At 44.7% G+C, this 21276-nt stretch overlaps 1 protein-coding gene across 4 annotated transcripts in view; it reads right to left on the reverse strand.

The window, feature by feature from the left end:
• ARHGEF28 (Rho guanine nucleotide exchange factor 28) overlaps positions 1–21276 on the reverse strand; it is a 954264-nt gene that overhangs the window by 343417 nt on the left and 589571 nt on the right. For all 4 annotated transcript variants that reach the window (XM_086960785.1, XM_086960787.1, XM_086960786.1 and 1 more), the window contains exon 9: positions 11291–11351. In XM_086960785.1, the coding sequence (XP_086816911.1) occupies positions 11291–11351 (61 nt within the window). The remainder of the gene's footprint in view (positions 1–11290; positions 11352–21276) is intronic.

A 21276-nucleotide genomic window follows, 5' to 3' on the forward strand; every position in this document is an offset into this window, starting at 1 on the left:
ATAACTTATATTTGGTTTTGCGAAATGGAATATACACAGGAAAGAAAGTATTTTCTACCAATTGCTAAAATTTGGTTGCATTTCTTTTATTTGCGAATGGTTTGCTCGTTGTGATGCGCAACTTAGGCTTAACTCCTCTGCTACGACCATTTACAAGAGCGTGGCATTGTGATGTTGTTGAGCATGAACTCGCTGTGTGCACTGTGTCAAGTGCGGCCTAGATCTTGCTGGTTGCCCTAGGACAGGCGGTTCCCTGGCCATGGGGTCCATACTCTGTAAAAGTGCAGAGTTTCACACTGTTAATGTTTGCTGTCTGTCAGCTGAGGAGGAAGGGGCGTTTCTTGGAATAAACATTGAGTATTTATATGTAGATCTCGTTATAGTTCTCATTACTATTGGGTAAGTGGTTTTGTGAAGATATAACTCAAGACTGTACTTATGCAACCATCTTAGTCACTGTCTGACAATTCAGTATGTAGTACATATGCAGACGCACAGAGAGTCATGCGCTATTTCTTATTACTGAGTGGGGAAGAGGATGATTCACTAGGGGTGAATTCTCGACTGGGTCATGATGTCCCAGCCCTCATTTGCCAATGATAATAAACAGCATATTACACTCTGCATGTATGGCTTATGTCATGCTGGACTTTTTGTGTGGAAGTTATAAACCAAGATATTTAAGCAGAGCCGGAGCACAGATGAAGAAAAGGTGCACCAATCTGACCTGTACTGTGCCAACAACAAGGATCGTGCCCATCGTGCTGTAGTAATACAAGTGTAAATCTAGGTTTGTTAGAATATTTGTTCCCTATAACATGTTTTAATGGGATACCTTTATTTTCACTGGCACAACATAACCACGTTTACGAGCTGTCCCTGTGTTACCTCTTTTTATATTTGGGAATTTTGAGTTAAAACTACAATAACGTTTTATATTGTTCAAATGCTTTTGCCCTCATGTTTGGAAGACATTTATAAACCTCATTGATCTATAATAAGGCAACCACCATTTCCTCGGGCTGTAAACTGCCTCAGCTTTAATGACTGGAGGGGGTACAAGGATGGATGCTTCCCTAGGCAATACTCAGCAGTACCAGTGTGGTTCCAGGAAACCCATCTTTAAAACACTGGGGCGCTATTAAAAAATGCATTAGTGATCCAAAAAGCATTGGGGGTGGGTTAAGTAGATTGAAGCAAGACTTCCGTAAAAGAGGCGCAATTACTGCCAGCCTTGCTTCTAGTAAGCAATGACTATAAGTACAAAGTGCGTGTTTACGTACCACTTGTAGGTTTTCAAAACATAAATAAAAAGCATTGTCCTTTTCAATGCCAATAGCTCCAACTCTCGCAAATGCGAGACGTATTGCATTGCTTGTTACCTGTGAGGTCTCTGTATTAGTGCCCACTAATAAGCCGATACTTGTCAGGTGGTGCATGGGAAGCCCGTTTTTGGAACTAAACTTGGGGGCCCATTAGGATGTCGGGCGGATCGCCACCGCCATGCAGGCGGTGGCGATCCGCCCGACATCCGACCCCGTCTGCCACCTATTTCCCCCAGCCAAATTACAATGGCGGGGGGACCACGGCAGACGGAAAGACCGTCTGCCGCTTTTCCGCCCGGTCGCCTGCGGCCGGGGCAGAAAAGGGTTCATATGGCTGGTGGTGTCTTCCAGACACCACCAGCCATATTAGGATGGCCTCATGCAGATGCCTTTCCTTGGCGGCATTACTGCCACGGAAAGGCATGCAGTCTTTACTTTGGGGGCCCATCTGCGGGCCCCCATGGTGAAGGTGAGCGGGGGGGGTGCACATGGGGGGTACCTATGGTACCCCCCTGCATTTGCATACACAAAGCGGCAGGCACCGATGACAGAAGACAGACAAACATTACAACCAAGTTTTACTATTCAAAAAATACACCTAACAACTTTTGTTTACTATCTATACGAAATGTAAAGACGTTATACCAAGTTCCACATGTGTGGTTAGAAATAGTGTCCCTTTCATCCCAATTTTCTTTTTTTCAATTTCAATTCTTTATTAGCATTTAAGCACATTCTGTTACAGGCAGGTCTGACTGTGATCACATCCCCAAAGGATATACATAACCAACGAACAAAAGAGTCTGCCGTAAGTAGGGAATTACAGGGATGGGAAATGGTGGGGGGCTCAGGGATAGGAATGCTTTTGTAGCAATAAACCATTCACACATTCAATGTAAATATAGGCACCCGTAGCATTCACGATTATCAGTACAGGCAACACAGCTTTCGTCAGCTATGAGGATCCCTAACTTTCATGCATTTCTGAGCTCAATTACACGTTGATATGCAGAAAACCTAAATATGATTTATAAAAAGTAAAACAAACCAAAAATGTATTTATATTTCTGCATGATTATGTTAAGATGTTGTTTTTGTAAATTAGACTTGTTCAATTTTGAAAGGAAAATTATAAGCGTGTGACATTACTTATTGTGACATTCTGAATTACATATGCTGTTTACTCCCTGCACTATTTGTCCGAGGAGTTATGCTCTGCCGACACTTAATATTAAAGACTAGGCAAAATGTCATTTGAAATACTCGCCCGAGTGGGCGGGGCAAACCTGTTGCCTTCTGGTCTTGGTGGTTTTTATAAAGCCGGGCAGTGTTCATTCCAGTGAATTTGCATGCATTATGCCAAGCATTGTTCCAAATTAAAACCACAGTGGGCTGGTGAGATTTTCCATACAAGAGCGATTGCACATTCTGCCTTACAACACGCACCTCCTTGCTCCCAAATGCCGGCGTCGGTTGGCGTCAGCATAGACCGTGTTCACACGGCGGGGCTACATCCGCGGCTGGACTTGCCACTAACTATTCAAACATAAAGTTGTCCCCGGAAGGAGAGCCCACAGCAAGAAGGTACGTTTTCAGCGTTTTAATGATGTAAGCTGCAAACCTCTCTGTAAAAACGAATCACCCAAATGATAGAGTCTTCAAAGGCCGCCGCGTTTCGTGCGACTTGCGCACTTCTTCATAGGCAGACTCTGGAAGGCGTCACCATGCAAGCTCCCAGCGTTGTAATCACCTAAAATACTCGCCCGAGGGGGGGAGGGGGGAAACCTGTTGCCTTCTGGTCTTGGTGGTTTTTATAAAGCCGGGCAGTGTTCATTCCAGTGAATTTGCATACGTTATGCCAAGTATTGTTCCAAATTAAAACCACAGTGGGCTGGTGAGATGTTCCATACAAGAGCGATTGCACATTCTGCCTTACAACACGCACCTCCTTGCTCCCAAATGCCGGCGTCGGTTGGCGTCAGAGAGACCGTGTTCACACGGCGGGGCTACATCCGCGGCTGGACTTGCCGCTAACTATTCAAACATAAATTTAAAGTGCGGTAGAAAGTATAGGCAGCCTTGTGTGACCTTCTATTAATCTGGCGTAAAAGGGGAGTAACAAGAAATGCTATGATTCCGCAAAAAAGAGACAGAAAAAAAATTAAATGAAGAGAGGATTGGGTAGAATGATTGTCACACAGACATGGCGATAACTTAAACCATAAAATCTTTTCAGAGAAAGCAAAAAACAAATAAACTAAATTAAGCTTAGACCATAAGACTAGAAATCTGTGACATTGGTTTTGAATCAACATAAGATAACATTCTATTGCATTGTAGGATGACATAATCATGTGATCCACTACACGAGTTTTAACACATTCTACCGAAAACATGTACTCCCTACAGGTGTCTACAAATAATTGCTAAATTTGCTCTCTTTGGCAAAAAATTCTGGGAAAGGAAAAGAGAAAATCTCAGACCATCCTAGCCTAGCAAATTCATCTCCCACATACTTGAGCCATGGGATCAGCCGGCCATTCTTCAGAGCAAGACAATCTAAAATAACGGAACGATTCAAAGATGTGGCACCTGTTGCCCAAATCGAAAGCAAGAGGGCCGGGGGGGCAGAATGTAATAATAATCTTTATATATGGAACACTAAATTCAGAATAGCAGACCAGACTGGAAGTGCTGGGTGTGATAAAGAACAATCTACATAAAAAGAAATTTTCCATCCTTTGGATCCTCATCGCTTTAGCAGGCACGCATTGCTCGGTGCTATAGGTTGGGATCGAAATACATTTACTTTTAAAGATTTCTAAAATTACAATCAATGGCTTAGAACCCAAACCCAAAAACGGCCTTGGCATATCTCTCAAATTGCTGTTCTCTAACTGTAATAAGATGATGGCGAGTCAGAGCGGAGCCATTGGGACTTACAAGTCCCTTGAACATGGTACCTAGGACCGTTCCTGTAAGTTAAATGTCACAAGTGGACTGCAGAACTAACTGTATCATCCACTACAGTGACAATGTAAGCACGACTCCTGGCCTGCCACCAGTAACCTGGTTGTGCAGGTTTTAACTGCAAATTTGACCTGTTGAAATAACCCATTTTGACAATCCTAAACATTTCTTTTAAATATGTATAAATCACCCCTAAGTAGGCCTCATTGCCCATAATGCAGGGTGCATGGTATTTAGAAGTAGGACGTGTAAATGTTTAATGTTAAACATGTCATTATAGTGAAAAAGACCTAAAAGCTATTTTCAATGTAGCAGGGTTGACTGTTCAATAGGAAAGCATTAAGATCAAAAATGAAGTTTAACAAATGTTATCTCCAGCAAGGAAACAGCTATAAATTATTTACTTCTAGCTTTTTAATATATTTATTACAAGCCCAATTCCCTGGTCGTGTCGGAGCTGTGATAGATATTTTGGAAGGATGACTTTTAAAATCTTCCTTTTGTTCTCCCACTTCTGCCAGTAAGTAATTAGTATTTTATTAGGCGAGAATGAGGTGTGAACTTGATCCCAGGGCATGGACAAAAGGCCTTAGATATGTAGGTCGGTTGATGTGCCCATGATAGGATGACCTGTCAGCTATGCCAAAGGAGTTAATTAACTTCAAAGAGCCCTACACTTTCACAAAGATGTAGCTAACATCCAGGCCTGTACCCTTCTTTTGCCCCCACAGTGGGTCTTTTGTTGACATCACAGTGTCAGAATCTGATGAAGTGTCAAGACCTGTTTAACAAGTCTGCTGGGGTTGTCTATAACATTTGGGGTGCACTTCAAATGAGGGAAACAAAACACCAAAAGAATTTGGGTTTATCCACTGTCTGGTTGCTTAAAGATCAGCTTTATTCTACAAGCCTGTTGTCTCTCAGTTGGTTGGGGTGCAGGGACTGCCTAATCTGGATTTTATTTTTAGATGTGGGGGATACAACGATTAACAGAGTAACAGAGAGTGCACACACACACACACACACATACACACACACACTCACATGCACACATGCACAGACTTCAGAGCCCAAGTTAAGTGTGGCCGAACACTTCAGCTATTTTGGGTAGGGTTAGACCTACTAGCCTTTACCCAATTAGTTAGGGCATCCCAAGACATCAGTCCCACCCACTAGCTTGTGCTAGGCATAAATGTGGCATCTTCAGGCACCCACTTCAGAAGACTCCTGGACTTGCAGAAGATCAGAGGAGAACTGAACCTGTGGTCTGAGACCCGAGAAAAGCCTAGAGGACTGAATCTGCTCTTCCTCTTGTACCCAGGACAAAGAAGTAGAATCCATGGGCCAAGGAACACAAAAAGCTACAAGAGGCTTGTTCCTGCAATTGCCCAGCTGGCCAGTGGAAACTGGACCTGGAGTGGACCTCTTGGCCTCGGCCTGCAACCCTGTGAGCCTATTAGAGCCTCCCCTGAGGTCCTGATGGGGCTTTAGAAGAGTACTACTGTGGTGAATTGGGACTTTAAGGACAGTGGTCAGAAAGTCAAATCTTTGACCAGTACGAACCTGGTTAGTGTATGTAATGCGCGTAAAACTTTCATTTTGGTGTCATTTTGTTTATTAAGAATGTCTCTCTTTTTCTAATTCATTTTGGGATACTTATTATTTTCCATTTCAACGTTATTTCTGTTTTGGTACTTCATTACTATTTTAAGCATTGAGTCTAATTTAAGCCTGCCTGCTGTGTGCTACAGCTACCAGGGCTTGAGCTCAGATTTAGTTGGTGACTTTAAGGGTCCAGTTTGGCAAGACCGGGATTACTGCTAGAGGTGGCTACTCAGCCCCCTCAACTAATAACCCAATTTCCTACAATACCCTTCACCAGATAAAGTGTGAGGGGGTCATTTAGAGGAGACTGGGAACCAGGCATTTGACAAAAAATCAGCAGATGTCTTGTCTATCATATTATGGGGATCATTACATTGTGTAGGCAGGCTGCTATGGGCCAGTGAAGGCAGGGCTAAATGATGCTCCAGGTTAATATTTATTAGAGCTACATTATTATCTCTTCATTCGAAACTATGTTAAAGATTCTGCCATCAACCCACTGAGGAATTGTGAGGCCTACCCAATTCCATTTCAGTATTTCGTAAATGTTGACAATTTTTATATCAATAACCCTTTTGCTTGTCTCATCTTTGTAGCGGGGTAGATGAGAACCCGTGAGAACTAAATCATTTGTGGACTGAAAGAACAGAGAAGCCTCAGCATTACATTTCATCGATATTCATTTCCAATGTAATAGTAATCTGTAAAAATGGACGTAATCGATTATGTTCATCACAATCAGCTGGATGGTTACAACAATTGTTTCACTGACGCAGTTCATAGTTTTATCCTACTGAACAAGCACAACCAACACAACTGCAAGTTTAACAGTAATATTTTGCTTTATTATGGCTTGCTTTCCATTTGATTGCCTTAGTACTAGAAGTCATATAAAGATAGAACGTAATAGGACCCACCTATTGTGATGAACTCCTATAATGCGGTGCCAGCTAACAAATCAGTAACAGGATAGCAAAGTCCAAACTTACGCACAACTTTCTGACCAATCACAGACCCTGAGGAGGGAGGGCCTCCCGGTACTTGATTTTTAAAGTAATCACGGCTCACCCAAATTCTTTATGGCCCTTAGTGATTTCAGTAGCAATGTTTTAATCCTGTCAGAACCTCTAATACGTCAGTTCCTAACCATTTGGCTTTTCCCGATTTGTTATTTGGTTTCATTTATTAAATCTATGACGATGTTTTGTTTCCAAATGACCACAGCATAAGAGTCCGAAGACGGGCATTGCAAGAATTTTGGCGGTCCAGTCAAAGTGTATTTTTTGCATTTATACCCCATGCTCACTGTCTATGTAGTTGTCTAGTATTCCCTTGCCCAAGAATCTGGAACTCCCTATGGCAAAACACACAGAAGTTCATGGAACAACATCCTTCAACAGAATTTTTAGTGAGAAAGCATAAGTAAAGTTTGGATTGCAAGGTTTCCATTTTACTGCCAGAAACCTCTACAATCAGTTATCACATCTCAAGCGTAATGAAAGCCCGACCTATCAAATGGAAGACCTCTTGTCTTTACTAGGAACATAAAAATGAATTTGACATTTAGGACTTAATTCTATGGGTCCTGCAAATTGTGATTCGTCATAGGCACAAACTGTGCACCCATGAAATACTAATGCCAAGAGGTAAAGTTTTTTCTGGGTTGGCAATTTACCCCCAAATCGAAATATGCACCTCGGAATAAGACACAACGAGCTAATGAAAACCACAAAGATAATGGGTGGAATGCTTACAAATAGTCTCAGCCACTGGCAATTGATCAGGGTCACATTCCAGTCCATTGTTTTTTACTCACTCTGCCACTTCAGACAGAGACTAGCTATATACAAATCAGCATTTGTTCTGCTCCAATGGGGACAGTCCAGCCTGAACTGCTAAGCCAGGTCTCCTTTGAACAGAAAAACACCCAAAACCTCCTCATTGTGGACCTCGCCTGTCAGTTCCGGCTGGACTATTCCTACTAGAGCAGGACCAAGACTGAGTTGAACATGTCTGGTTCCTTCCTGAGGTGGCATGGTGGGCAAATAGACAATGGACTGGATTGTGGCTCAGAGTAGTTACCAGTGGTTGAGATTAACTCAGGCAGTCCACTGATCTCCTTCTTTGTTTTCTTCAGTGTGACGCACTGTGAGATGGGTATACTTAGATGTGACTCTTGCGCTCAATCAATCAATCAATCATAACATTTGTATAGCGCACTACTCACCCGTAAGGGTCTCAAGGCGCTGAGGGGGGGGGGGGTCGCTACTGCTTGAACAGCCAGGTCTTGAGTAGTTTCCTGAAGGAGAGGTGATCCTGGGTCAGCTAAAGGTGAGTGGGGAGGGAGCTCCAAGTCTTGGCTGCCAGGTAGGAGAAGGATCTTCCTCCGACGGTGGATTTCCGAATTCTTGGGACGGAGGCGAGGGCGAGGCTGACGGATCGGAGCTGGCGGGTGGGTGTGTAGAAAGTGAGGCGGCTGTTGAGGTACTTCGGGCCCAAGTCGTGGAGAGCCTTGTGTGCGTGGGTGAGGAGTCTGAACGTGATCCTCTTGTTGACGGGGAGCCAGTGCAGGTCTCTCAGGTGGGTGGAGATGTGGCTGCGGCGCGGTATGTCCAGGATGAGTCGTGCTGAGGCGTTCTGGATGCGCTGGAGTATTTTCTGGAGTTTGGATGTGGTTCCAGCGTAGAGTGTGTTCCCGTAGTCCAGACGGCTGGTGACGAGGGCCTGGGTAACCGTCTTCCTGGTTTCGGTGGGGATCCATCGGAAGATCTTTCGGAGCATGCGCAGGGTGCTGAAGCAGGATGATGAGACTGCGTTAACTTGCTTGGTCATCGTGAGGGAGGAGTCCAGGATGACGCCTAGGTTGCGTGCATGGTCCGTTGGTTTGGGTGCGCTGCCCAGGGCAGGCAGCCACCAGGAATCATCCCAGGCAGAGGGAGATGATCCCAGGATGAGGACTTCCGTCTTGTCTGAGTTCAGTTTCAGGTGGCAAATCTTCATCCACTCGGCGACATCTTTCATCCCTTCATGCTGGCTGGTTCTGGCGGTGGCGGGGTCGTTGGTGAGGGAGAGAATCAGCAGGGTTTCGTCGGCGTAGGAGATGATGTTGAGGTTGTGTTTGCGTGCGATGGCTGCGAGAGGGCTCATGTAGACGTTGAAGAGGGTTGGGCTGAGTGATTATCCTTGTGGTACGCCGCAGATGGCTTCGGTGGCCTCGAATGTGAACGGGGGGAGCAGAACTCTCTGGGTTCTTCCGGCGAGGAACGAGATGATCCACTCCAGTGCCTTCTCTTGGACTCCGATGTTGCTGAGGCGCTGCACTAGGGTGCGGTAGCAGACAGTGTCGAACGCTGCAGAGAGGTCCAGGAGGATGAGGGCCGCTGTTTCCCCGTTGTCGAGCAGGGATCTGATGTCGTCAGTGGCTGCGATGAGGGCAGTCTCGGAGCTGTGGTTGGCTCGGAAACCGGACTGCGAGGGGTCGAAGGATCCGTTCGTCTCGAGAAAGGCGGCAAGCTGTCTGTTGACGGACTTCTCGATGACTTTGGCAGGAAAAGGGAGGAGCGAGATGGGGCGGTAGTTCTTGAGGTCGGTGGGGTCTGCTGTTGGTTTCTTCAGGAGGGCGCTGAGCTCGGTGTGCTTCCAGATCTCCGGAAAGGTGGCAGTGTCGAAGGAGGTGTTGATGATGTCCCGGAGTTGGGGTGCGATGATGGAGACGACCTTGTTGAAGACGTGGTGGGGGCAGGGGTCGGTTGGTGATCCGGAGTGGATGGTGTTCATCGTGCGGGTGGTGTCTTCGGTGCTGATCAGGGTCCAGGCGCAGAGAATGGTGGCGTGGGGCATTGGTTTGGTGGTTGGGTGCGTGGTAGGTGAGCCGAAGCTGTTGTGAATATCGGCGATCTTGCGGTGGAAGAATGAGGCAAGTGAGTCTCAGAGGTCTTGCGAGGGGGTGATGTTGTTGTTTCCGGCGCTGGGGTTGGAGAGCTCTTTGACGATGCTGAAGAGTTCCTTGCTTTTGTGGGCGTTGTTGTTCAGTCGTTCTGTGAATGCTGTTTTCTTGGAGGTGCGGATCAGCTGGTGGTGTTTGCGGGTGGCGTGCTTGAGGGCAGTCATTTTGTCCATGGACTGGTCGTGATGCCAGGCTTTCTCGAGGGTGCAGCAGTTCTTCTTGGAGTTCTTGAGTTTGTCGGTGAACCAGGAGGCTTTCTTGCTGCTTTGTCTGCTGGGAGGGTTCTTCAGTGGTGCGAGGTCATTTGAGCAGTTGGTGAGCCACTGTGTGAGGTTGTCGGCTGCTTCGTTGGGGTCCGTTGTGCTGGCGGGAGGGTTCTGGCGGAGGGAGGAGGTGAGCTGCTCGGTGGTGATCTTGCTCAAGCTCCTGCGAGGAATCTGTTGCGGGTGGTGGTGCGTCGCTGTTCTTCTGAAGCTGAAGTGGATGCAGCTGTGGTCAGTCCAGTGGAGTCCGGTAGAGTGGCTGAAGGAGAGGTGCTTGCTGGAGGAGAAGACGGGGTCAAGCGTGTGGCTGGCGTAGTGGGTGGGGATGTTCACCAGTTGCTTGAGTCCGAGGTTGGCGAGGTTGTCCAGCAGGGTGGTGGTGTTGCTGTTCTTGTTGTTCTCACTGTACTATAGGCCTCAAGGTGCACCCTAATGAGGGCACAATAGGCTGAAACCAGTCTGGGGTAGCTTGTGTGCCTGTTTAGAGGGGACTGAGCCATACAGTTCTGGGTGACCTGTTCCCACTGGAGAAGAACCAGGGTTGATTACCATATGGGTGATTCCTGTCTGAAGTAATATGGTGGGCTACAGAAAGAAGGGCTTTGATTGTGGCCAGAATTAGTTCAAATAATCCACCCATCACTTTATTGTCTTCTTGATTAAGCAGTAATAACACAACTTACTCCCCCATATGAGGTTTGCAAACTCCAAATGTGAGCTATCTGTTTGATATGCATCAGGTTTTATGTGGGCAAAACTCCCCACCATGCACAATCCGCACCTATGCTGGAGTGCCAATTCAGGTGCAAATGGGAGATTATGTCCTTATCATGATTTGCACTTACATTATAACGAGAACCTAAATTGTTATGGGATGTTTCAACTTAATATCTCATGTTTTCGCAAAGTGAATCTTAAAAGTAACATGTACTACACTGTCATCACATCAGACCACCGTACTCTGTCATTAAAGACACTGTCTCGGGTCAGGAATTTTTAACCTACAAATCACTATTTTGTCGTGTGTTACTTCAATGAAAGCAAAGCACAACTACAACACATAAAATGCATTAGGTGATCACACATAATTTCAAGACTGGAAACCACGTCCGTAATGATCGGAAAGGATTTGGGGACCCCAGACTCACTTTAACCTGCATTAAAAAAATGAAAAATCCTACCTGTTCCCGGTACAGCCTGGCTTTCATTGTCACAGGGCTGGTCCAAAATGTCTTGAGAATCCTGGAAAAGAAAACAATTTTGTTACACAAACTAAACAATTGACAATCTTAATTAATGTTTCTAGAGGTTAATTTGCAAGGGGGCAAATGCAAACGCTGGTTATCCATTGAGTCATGCAATGAATGACCTACAGGCTTACAATGGTACACTATGATAAACGCATTAAAAGGAGTTTACACTAATATGTGGTGACAGGATGATATGTTTTGTTCAGTGGTAAAATTAGTTGCTAGTGGGGCGGGACTCAATGAAGGAGCTAGACAACGAGGTTACTTTCTATTTCTACAGTATGGAATTTCTAGAACTATTCACTTCTATTGTAGAGACATTTGCTTTAAGCAAGCCAGAATGGTGGCTCTGCTCCTTTAAGGAGTCAATAGTTTGCTGTTAAAAGCAGAGTATAATATCCACTAACACAGGTTTGTAATTTTTTTTAGATAGCGTGAACTCGCCTCGAAGGGGTCAGAGCGCTTTACCCGAGCACTAATTGTGTTACAGATGGACACATTAATTTTGGTAGGCACGGAGAGATTAAGGGATTTGTCCTGAATCACACGGTCCCTGACCCTGTCCGAGACTCGAACCCGGTTCCCCAGCTTTAAAGTCGACTGCCCTGGCAATTAGGACACATCCTCCATGGTTAGATGGGGAAAATTGTCATAGCTAATATACTAGTTTGCATAGACTACAAAGATTCAGAAAAAGACCATTTGGTAGTCTACACAGATGAAATACGAATTTCAGGGATCGGAAAACAGTGATTACCTCCAAGGATAATTTGGGTATTAGAGAAGGTGCCACGAACATTAGCGTTGTGCGTTCTGGAATGTCAATTCAGGCGTAGATAGCGTCTAATCAAGGTAAAGGGGGAGTGCTCTTATCTGCACTGGAGCTGTGCCTCCAGCCAAATGAGAGAAAGCCTTTGCCTCATGACTGCATCATGTAGCAGGAGATGCGTAAATAGACAGAGGCCTTCGAGGGACATGCACTGTGTGCTGTGCACAACATGGTGAGCGCTATATGTGACCCTCCGGGATAGCGGTGGGCTCCTGAAGAGACACTGACTTGGCATCAAAAGTCCGCCGCCAGGGTCACTTGCAGGAAGCACGGGATGAACTGCCTTCCAGCATTGCTCTATCGCACTCTTGTCTGAAGTGAATGTGATATCTTGCTAAATATACGAATGCACTACAACCAGCACATGCTAACTGTAACTGGGCCTATGGCCTGGTCAGCCCAGGGAACACCCAGTAAGGGTACACACAACCATAAACCTAGGCCACGCCATGTTTTCGAAATGTTACTCCTGATGCATATTATCCAATGATAATGGACTGTTAAGGACATGACGAGAAAGAACAGTGTTTACAAATAAACATGATTTAGTAAGGTAACAAACATTGTGCGCTGAAACATGGCACTCCTTTCACAGCAGGTGGCTCAATAGAGGGGGCAAGCCAGTTAACGCTCGATCCAGAGGCCGGGCAGTGGGCTCAGCTCGAGGTCTTCTTGAAACCTCGAGCCATAACGAGCCGAGCTTACTTCTGACTGCCACCCTCGCTGTACTATGGTGAGCAAGGTTAAAAAACAAAGCATTAACCTTCGAGACCACCATATCCAGGCTGTGAACCACTTTTGCAATGCTCCACCACAACTCCACTGACACAGCACTTGTGAGATTTGGTTCCAATTCATGGAGCATCAGCTATTTGAAAAATGTCTCGAATAATGCTAAAAAGAATTGCAAACATAAACTACTTAAACAACTTCCTGAAACACTAATAGCTGATACCTGCCAAAGCGTGAGCACCGGCAGCAAAAAGACCGACTTCGTCTTCTATTCTAAATGCCTCGTAAAGTGGAGGAACACATTCCTTCTCCACCTACAAATGACTAATTCTATTAAAATCCCTTATGTAACTAGACTCACCACTTTCCCCTCACTAACCTTTACTGGGGAAATCTCCATTTCTATATTCAGGACAGGGCACATACTTATACAAGCTACAGAACGTCACCTCACCATCTTTGACCGTCACTTGTCTTTACTTCTCGCTTCTTCAACGAAATATGACTTGGTGCACCAAAGCCACCTCCCCTCATTACCCCAGACAAGCAACCCCAAACCTTCTCGCCTCCTTGCCTCCGATTACTCGAGATGTACCACTGCGCCACCCTCTGACATGATGTGCAACCTGGCAGCTCCCCTGGAAGTGTGCCTACGACATGACTTAACTAAAATTACCCCAAAAGAACCCAGGTTTACCAACCGAAATGATACTGGCCTTCCCTTTAGCAAAGCTCACTCTACTTTCTTAAACGCGAGATCCAATGCTTATCTATCCACTCTCAGAACAGAAACCTTTACTGGCAGAATCACCCGGCACCTGAAACGAATAGAACGAAAACTTAATCTCTTAACTAAAGCCTCTCGCATGTAAAGAATGACTTGTGATCCAGGCTAAGTATGCCCACTATCACACCTATGACATGGAGAAGATGTCTCACCTTTCAGGCTCTCCAAATGTCAGCCAACATACTTACTGGTCCTCTACTCAACTGAGTCGATCGTCACACAGACCCCACCGAGCCTTTATCAGCACGTGAGGCTGTGGAACTCTGCAAATCTTACATAACACTGAACCAAAAAATGGTCTACAAACCTACTTCCACAATTCCAGTTATCGTGGGATCAAATAGAATCCTGAGAATGATCACTTCGCCTCAACCGCCTGCTCAATCCACCACCATCCATATACTAGATACATCTAACAATAGTCCCATGTCTCTATCTTGCATGATCCTTAACTGCAGATCATCAGTCAAACATGCCACAGATATTGCAGAATCTATTCTTGACAAACAAATAGACATTGCATTCTTCACAGAGAATTGGCTTATTGAATTCTCAACTCCCATAATTGACATGTTAGCTCCTCCTGGATACTCCATCATTAGACAGGACAGACAAGAGAGAAAAGGTGGTGGAATTGCAATCATTCACAAAGATGGAATCCATCTTTCCACCTTAAAGACCTCAAAATACTCGACTTTTGGACTTTTGAATACCTCAGAGTAGAACTCACTACCAAAGGCACCTCTCCTATCAATCTCCACACCGTTCTACCACCCTCCTGGTGATCGCACCCTCTTCTTAGAAGAAATAACTGACCTAATGACACAGTTCTCCTTAACCAACTTGAATGACGTGCTCTTGGGCGACTTCAACTTTCACTGTGACAACTCTAAAGACACCACAGTCTGTAATCTTACAAACATTTGTGAAATAAATGATCTCATCCAACTCTGCAACAAACCAACCCATATCAAAGGCGCCACTATTGATGCACTTATCACCAAAAGGGATCTTGCCTCACTTCAATCCATCACTCCTATTGACTGGTCGGACCACCATCTCATACTGTTTAATTTAGAGATCCACCTCAGATCCCATCCAACCTAATCCGACAGACCTAAGCAATGGGCTAGGAACCTCAAGCAAATCCCCATAACTGAAATGGAGGACAGGATCAATTCCCAACTACAGCATCATCTTCCCACTCACACAGTCGATAACCTCACCCCCCACTATAACACTGTGGTATCTGCTGTTCTTGACCAAGTTGCACCGCTCAAACTTAAATTATCTAGAACTATTCAATCTAAATCGTGGTTCAACTCAGATCTTAACAATGAGAGGAGACTACTCAGACAGTCAGAAAGGTTAAGGATACAAAAATCCTCTACAGTGCACCTCTCACACCTAAGGCTGTCCTATAAGAAACACATCTTCAGAGAAAAAGCCACTTTTTTTTGCAACCAACTTATCCACACGAAGAACAGACTCCTCAACATTATTGAACGGCAAACTACCATTTCCCCCCACACAAAACAAAAGCCACCAAGGAACGCTGTAAAGAAATTGCCAACTTCTTCACTGATAAAATTGCACAAATTGAACAATTCCTCATCCAAGTCACCAATCCGACATCCCTACTAACTTTCCCCGCTGACTCTCTCCCCTTTACGGCAACCTCTCCTCTAGACGTAACCAGGGACTGCTTGGCCTCTAAAAAAAATAATTTCAACTTGGATATCCCTCATCTGAAAAACAAAGCGAATTAGTCAGAATTTAAACCCATGACAGAAAATTAAGTCTTCAACATAACTGCGAACTTGAAGCCCACATCTCACACTACAGATCCTCTCCCATCCACAATAGTAGAAAACCTCAACCATATCATTGCTCCATTCTGTACTAAAATCATCAACTCATCGCTTTCCTCAGGCAGTGTTCCTGAATCCCTACAACTAGGCCAAATCACACCCATACTCAAAAAACCAGGGTAAGACCTTACTGGCTTCAATAAGCTCAGACCTATCACCAACCTCCCCTTTCTAGCTAAAACATGAGAGAAATGCATCCTAAAACAACTTAACCATCATATAGAAGTATTCAACCTACATGACACCTTCCAATCTGTGTTCAGGAAAGGCTATACTACTGAAACTTTGATGCTCAATAACTCGGAAGACATCCGCCGATCCTTAGAGGAAGATGAAGCTTGCCTCCTAATACTACTTGACGAGTCTGCGGCTTTCAATACTGTACATCACCCAGCATTACTGGAGACACTCAAGAACCGCACTAGTATCAATAGCACAGTCTTAAGATGGTTCACTTTGTACCTGCAACATCGCTTGCAACAAATAGAATTCAACAACTGCCTCTTGAAACCTACACTAGTTCATCAGGGTGTACCCCAAGGCTCAACTCTATTCACATCCCTTTTCAATCACTTCATGGAACCCCTCACTGTTATCCTGAACCAAGAATGGGTCAAATATCAGCTATACGGTGATGACACCCAACTCTATTACAAAATTAAGTCACCCAGTGACGTCCTACATCTGATTGCCACACTAATCAAGATACAAGCTTGGCTTAACATCAACCACTTAAAGCTGAACTCCTACAAAACTGAACTACTTATTTTCTGCCCGAAAAACAACCTCTACCAATCCAAGTCTGGCTCACGAATCTGGATGCCCTAAATTGTTCTCTAACACTGTCCAACTCCGTTAAGTCCTTGGGCATCACCCTGGACCAAAACATGTCATTGGAGGACGAAATCAACAACTTAGCCAAAGGATCACATTATATGCTAAACAACCTCAAGAAAGTCCAACCTTTAATTCCCCCTGAAGATTTTAAGATGGTAGTACAATCACTAGTCCTCTCAAAACTGAATTACTAACAGGTTGCATATGGTTTGAGCACATCACACCGGCCCTCAAGAGGCTCAACTGGCTCCCAATCAAAGGAAGATGTTTCTACAATACCGCTTACATCACCCATAAAGCCCTTCATTCGCACTCATAACCCTGAACATCTGGAGAACAAACGTTTGAAAGCTGGAAGAGCCAGATCTCTAAGAAGCTCCATCGCACTTCTTCTCATACCTCCCAAAATCAAAAAGAAATCCACCCAGACTCATCTTTATTCTGGAAATTCCCCAATGATCTGGAACTCCCCCCAGAGAGACCTGCGCTGCAACCCCTTTTTTCTGGCTTCAAACAGGACATTAAACACCTTCTGCACAACAAATACTGTAACTCACACCCTAACTGAGTTGCTGCCCTAACCTCACGCACATTCAGACTTGACCAGGGACAGAGGTACATTTATTGTTCCGGCGGTCCACTTTGTCTTGTACATTTTTAGCTCATGCTGTTTCCTATGTCTGCATATGTAACTACCTTGGCGGACAAATGACTGTCTTAGTCTGTATTTATGCTTATTCTTCTTCATATGACTATGTATTAAATGTAAAGCGCTCTGATACCTTCGGGTCTAGCTAGAGCTATGTAAAATTTATAAACAAATTATTCATGCTGTAATATTTTGCTCAGAATAACACAAAATTGGTCACAATTTCCATATTAAATGTGTTTGTCATCTAATACAAATAGTGTACAGTTTGAATCCACCCTACATTCATGAATTTCCATTTGAATTTACTGAGAGTTAAAGTATAACCTTACATTCATATGCTATACCATTATGCTAAAATCATTAAGATTCCATGTGCACAAAGAGGTCACAAATTATACACAATTATTTGCAAATGGAATCTTATTTTTCCAACTCACCAATGTACTGATCAGGTTGGTTCACATCATAAGACATTGTTGGGTCTCAGAATGGCCTGCCTAATTAATATTTATTATGCAGTTTGCATTCTGCGACCACACTTCCCCCTACTCCTGTGATTGGCTCCAAAGACTTGGCTTGCAATGGACAGCAGACCACCATCTTTGTCTTAACATTACAAAATGAAAAGCTTATTTTTGTTTCTAAAGTAGTCCATGCTCCCTAAAGGAACCGGTGCCTTACAAAAAAGGTTTCTGCAAAATCAAAAACGTTCTGCCTGCTTTCCTTGAGGCTGCCACCCCGATTTCAAAGATGATGGAGTCCCATGGGGACCCTTTCTTCCCCTTTGTAAATCAGTTAACACCCCAACTTGAGTGCCAGAAATGGATCAATAGTTTGCAACTGGATTTGCGGTCAGAAGACATTGAATTCCATACCAATTCTCAATTCGGGTGGTACGCCCATTTCATGCTCCTTTCAAAGCGCAATTTGTATGGGTCACTATCCCCATTTTCTGGTTCGGAAAGGCTTTAGTGAATCATAAAATAGGGTTAATATATACCAAATAGGGATTTGTGTGGTCACCAACACAGTGATTTTGAGAATCGCAGGGTTTGCAACAGCAACATCTTTATTTTAGATCTGTCCCTATTTTACCTGTTGGCATTTTACTGTGAAGGTCTTCAGATTGTGTTGTAGTCTCGTTTAAATTGTGATTTCATATCACACTCTGTACCAAATTATTGCTAAGAATGTTCCACCTCTTCGCCGGGATTAATTTGCAACATATTGATCATGCTATTGATTAGCAAATTGTGGCTCTGCATACATTATTTGTCTACCCAAGAGGTTTTTTTATTTTACAAATGAAACACTGCAAAAGACGATTATAACTTTTTTGTGTGTAATTCATTAAAACAGTCACAATTGTCATTCACTTACCAACCTGTATGCCAAACCCTGATGGGGTAATTATCACCAAGTTAAAAAAAGTTAGTAGTGTATCTAAAAAGGTTCATTTGTACAAAGCCAGTGAAGGTGGTTGGGATGTGGGTGTTTTGACAACATATCAAGTTTTAAATTTCAAGTTACAGAAATATAAAGAAAAAGGGCACCAACTAAAATGGTGACGCTGCGCTGAGCTCTGTGGACGCAGGAGCTTTGTAGTTACACTGGGACGGTTTTGGCGCTTGCTGGGCTGTGAGACAAACATGTGTCTCAAGGCCTTGCTATGGTGAGTCGCTGGAGCCCTTTTGAAGGCTCCATGCCTTCTGCTCTGTTTGCGGCTGGTTCCAGGGGTTTCTTCCCTGCTGAGAGAGGTCACACCCTCAATTTTGGAATGCGGAGGGCGCATTTCTTGTCAGCTTGATTAGCTCCCCTCAGGAAATGAAATGAAAGCAGGATTTGTATAGCGCATGGCTGCCCGTGAGCGTCCCAGCGCTGAGATTGCATATACAGCTGAGGTGAGGAAAAGGGGAGGGGACAAAGGGAAAGAAAGAAAAAAGAAGTTTTATTGTGGGAAGAGGAGCGTTTTGAGTAGTTTTCGGAACTTCATGTAGTTGGGTTCGGCCCGAAGCTGAGTTGGAAGCGCGTTCCAAAGAGTAGCGGCTGTAACCGAAAAGCGGCGTCCTCCAGTGCGGGCTTTCTTTGCTCTGTGGACCGTAGCCAGGTTCCTTTGAGAGGAGCGGAGGGGCCTGTTGGGTTTGTAAGGGTATATCATGGTCTTCAGCATTGGTGGACCTAGGTTTTGCAGGGCCCTATGGGTGGTGCATAGGGCCTTAAATATAACTCTTTCTCGAATCGGCAGCCAATGGAGTGCTTTTAGTGCTGGTTTGGCAGAAAGTCTCCGAGGTGTTCCTGTCAGCATCCGAGCAGCGGCATTCTGTGTTCTTTGGAGAACATTAAAGAAGGCCTCTGGGGCTGCCAGGAAGAGGGCGTTACTATAATCTAACCTCGATAGTATTAGTCCCTGTATAAGTAGTTTTTGAGATTGTGCGGGGAGTAGAGGGAGAATTTTCCTGGCTGAGCGGAGTAGGCCGACACAGGTGCCAGCAGTTTTTTTGGCCTGTGTCTTCATAGATAAATCCTGTTCTATCCAGAAGCCTAAACTCTTTAGTTCCGTCTTGGGCTGAGGAAGGGGACCTAGGCAGGAGGGCCACATGGCGGACGGGAGAGGTGACAATTGGTGACCCAGCAGCATAAGCTCGGTCTTGGAGCCATTGAGTTTTAACCTTGATTTAGACATCCACTCGTAGATTCCCTCAAGGCAGTCATGGAGGTTTTTTATTTTTTCACCTTCAAGGGAGAAAGACACAACCATTTGGGTGTCGTCGGCATATGTTACAGCTTTTATCCCAAAGGGAGTTACCACATCCTCCAGGGGGGCCATGTAGGTGTTAAACAGCGTAGGGCTCAATGAAGAGCCCTGTGGAACCCCACACTGGAGGTAAAACGGGTCAGATTTTATATTGCCTTCACAGACCTGGAAGGTTCTGTCCTTCAGGAACGAAGAAAGCCAGCTGAGTGCTTTGTCTCTCACTCCCAGGTTGAGTAGTCGCTGGATCAAGATCTTATGGTCCACCGTGTCAAATGCAGCGCTTAGATCCAGGAGGATCAGTAAAACCGATCCCCCTGAATCCAAGATGCATCTGGCTTCCTCGACTACCTTTACCAGGGCGGTCTCTGTCCCCTGGCCGGGGCGAAAACCTGTTTGTGATGGGCGTAGGAGATTGTTGCTTTCAAGATAGTTAGATAGTTGCTGGTTGACTAATTTCTCTGCAATCTTACTCACACCTGGTAAGAGAGAGATTGGGCGCAGGTTCGAAAAATCTGAAGGGTCCTGGCCTGGCTTTTTTTGAAGGGCTTTGACGATCGCATGTTTCCAGTTTGGGGGAACTATTCCTTGAATGAGGGAGGCATTGATAAGATTTATTGCTAGGTGTGAAATGACAGGGCCAATTTGTTTGAGGATACGGATGGGGGCAGGATCGGTGGGTGAGCCACTTTTCATGCTTGAAAGAGTTTTCAGGAAGTCTTCATTGGACAGTTGGTGAAAGCTATCTAAGGTCGGGCCAGTTGTGGAGGGCACCCGTTCCTCAGGGGGTTCATAGTTTGTTATGGGTGGAAGGGTTTGTAAAATATTGATGATTTTATTCTGAAAAAAGGATGCAATTTGATTGCATCTGGAGGTTGTGGGTTGCTCAGAGGAGGGTGGGTTAGGGGTTTTGAGTAACTCTTTAAAGATTTTATAGGTCTCTCTGGAAGAGTTGGATGCATTTTTTATTTTTTCATTGAAGAAGGATGATTGTGCTGATTTTCGTGCTACTTTGTAGGTTCTTATAGCTTTTTTATATTCATCTTTAATGATAGGGTCCCAATTTTTCCTCCAATTCCGCTCTTTGATCTTACAGATTTTTCTAAGGTTCTTCAATTCTTGAGAGTACCATGGGGATTTGAAGGTGGTGGTTTTTTTAGTTATGATTTTTTTGGGAGCAACTGTATCCAGAGTAGATGTGAGCCATTTGGTGAAGTTTTCGTCAGCTTTTATGGGATCGGAGAGAGCAGAGGGGGCCGAGCTTATCAATTCTTGAGTCCAACGTTCAAGTGAGAGTTTGGACCAAATTCTGTCATGTTCTCTTATTGATGACATTAGGGGGGTGTTAGGGTCAATTTGCCAGGTAAACGGGATGAGGAAGTGATCCGACCATGGTAGTGGAAGGGTTGGTCGTATTTCTATTTTCGGCAGGTTGGAGAAAATAGGGTCTAACAGAT

The sequence above is a fragment of the Lissotriton vulgaris genome, chromosome 3_1 (assembly GCF_964263255.1).
Source record: "Lissotriton vulgaris chromosome 3_1, aLisVul1.2, whole genome shotgun sequence".
In the NCBI taxonomy this organism is placed as follows: Eukaryota; Metazoa; Chordata; class Amphibia; order Caudata; family Salamandridae; genus Lissotriton; species Lissotriton vulgaris.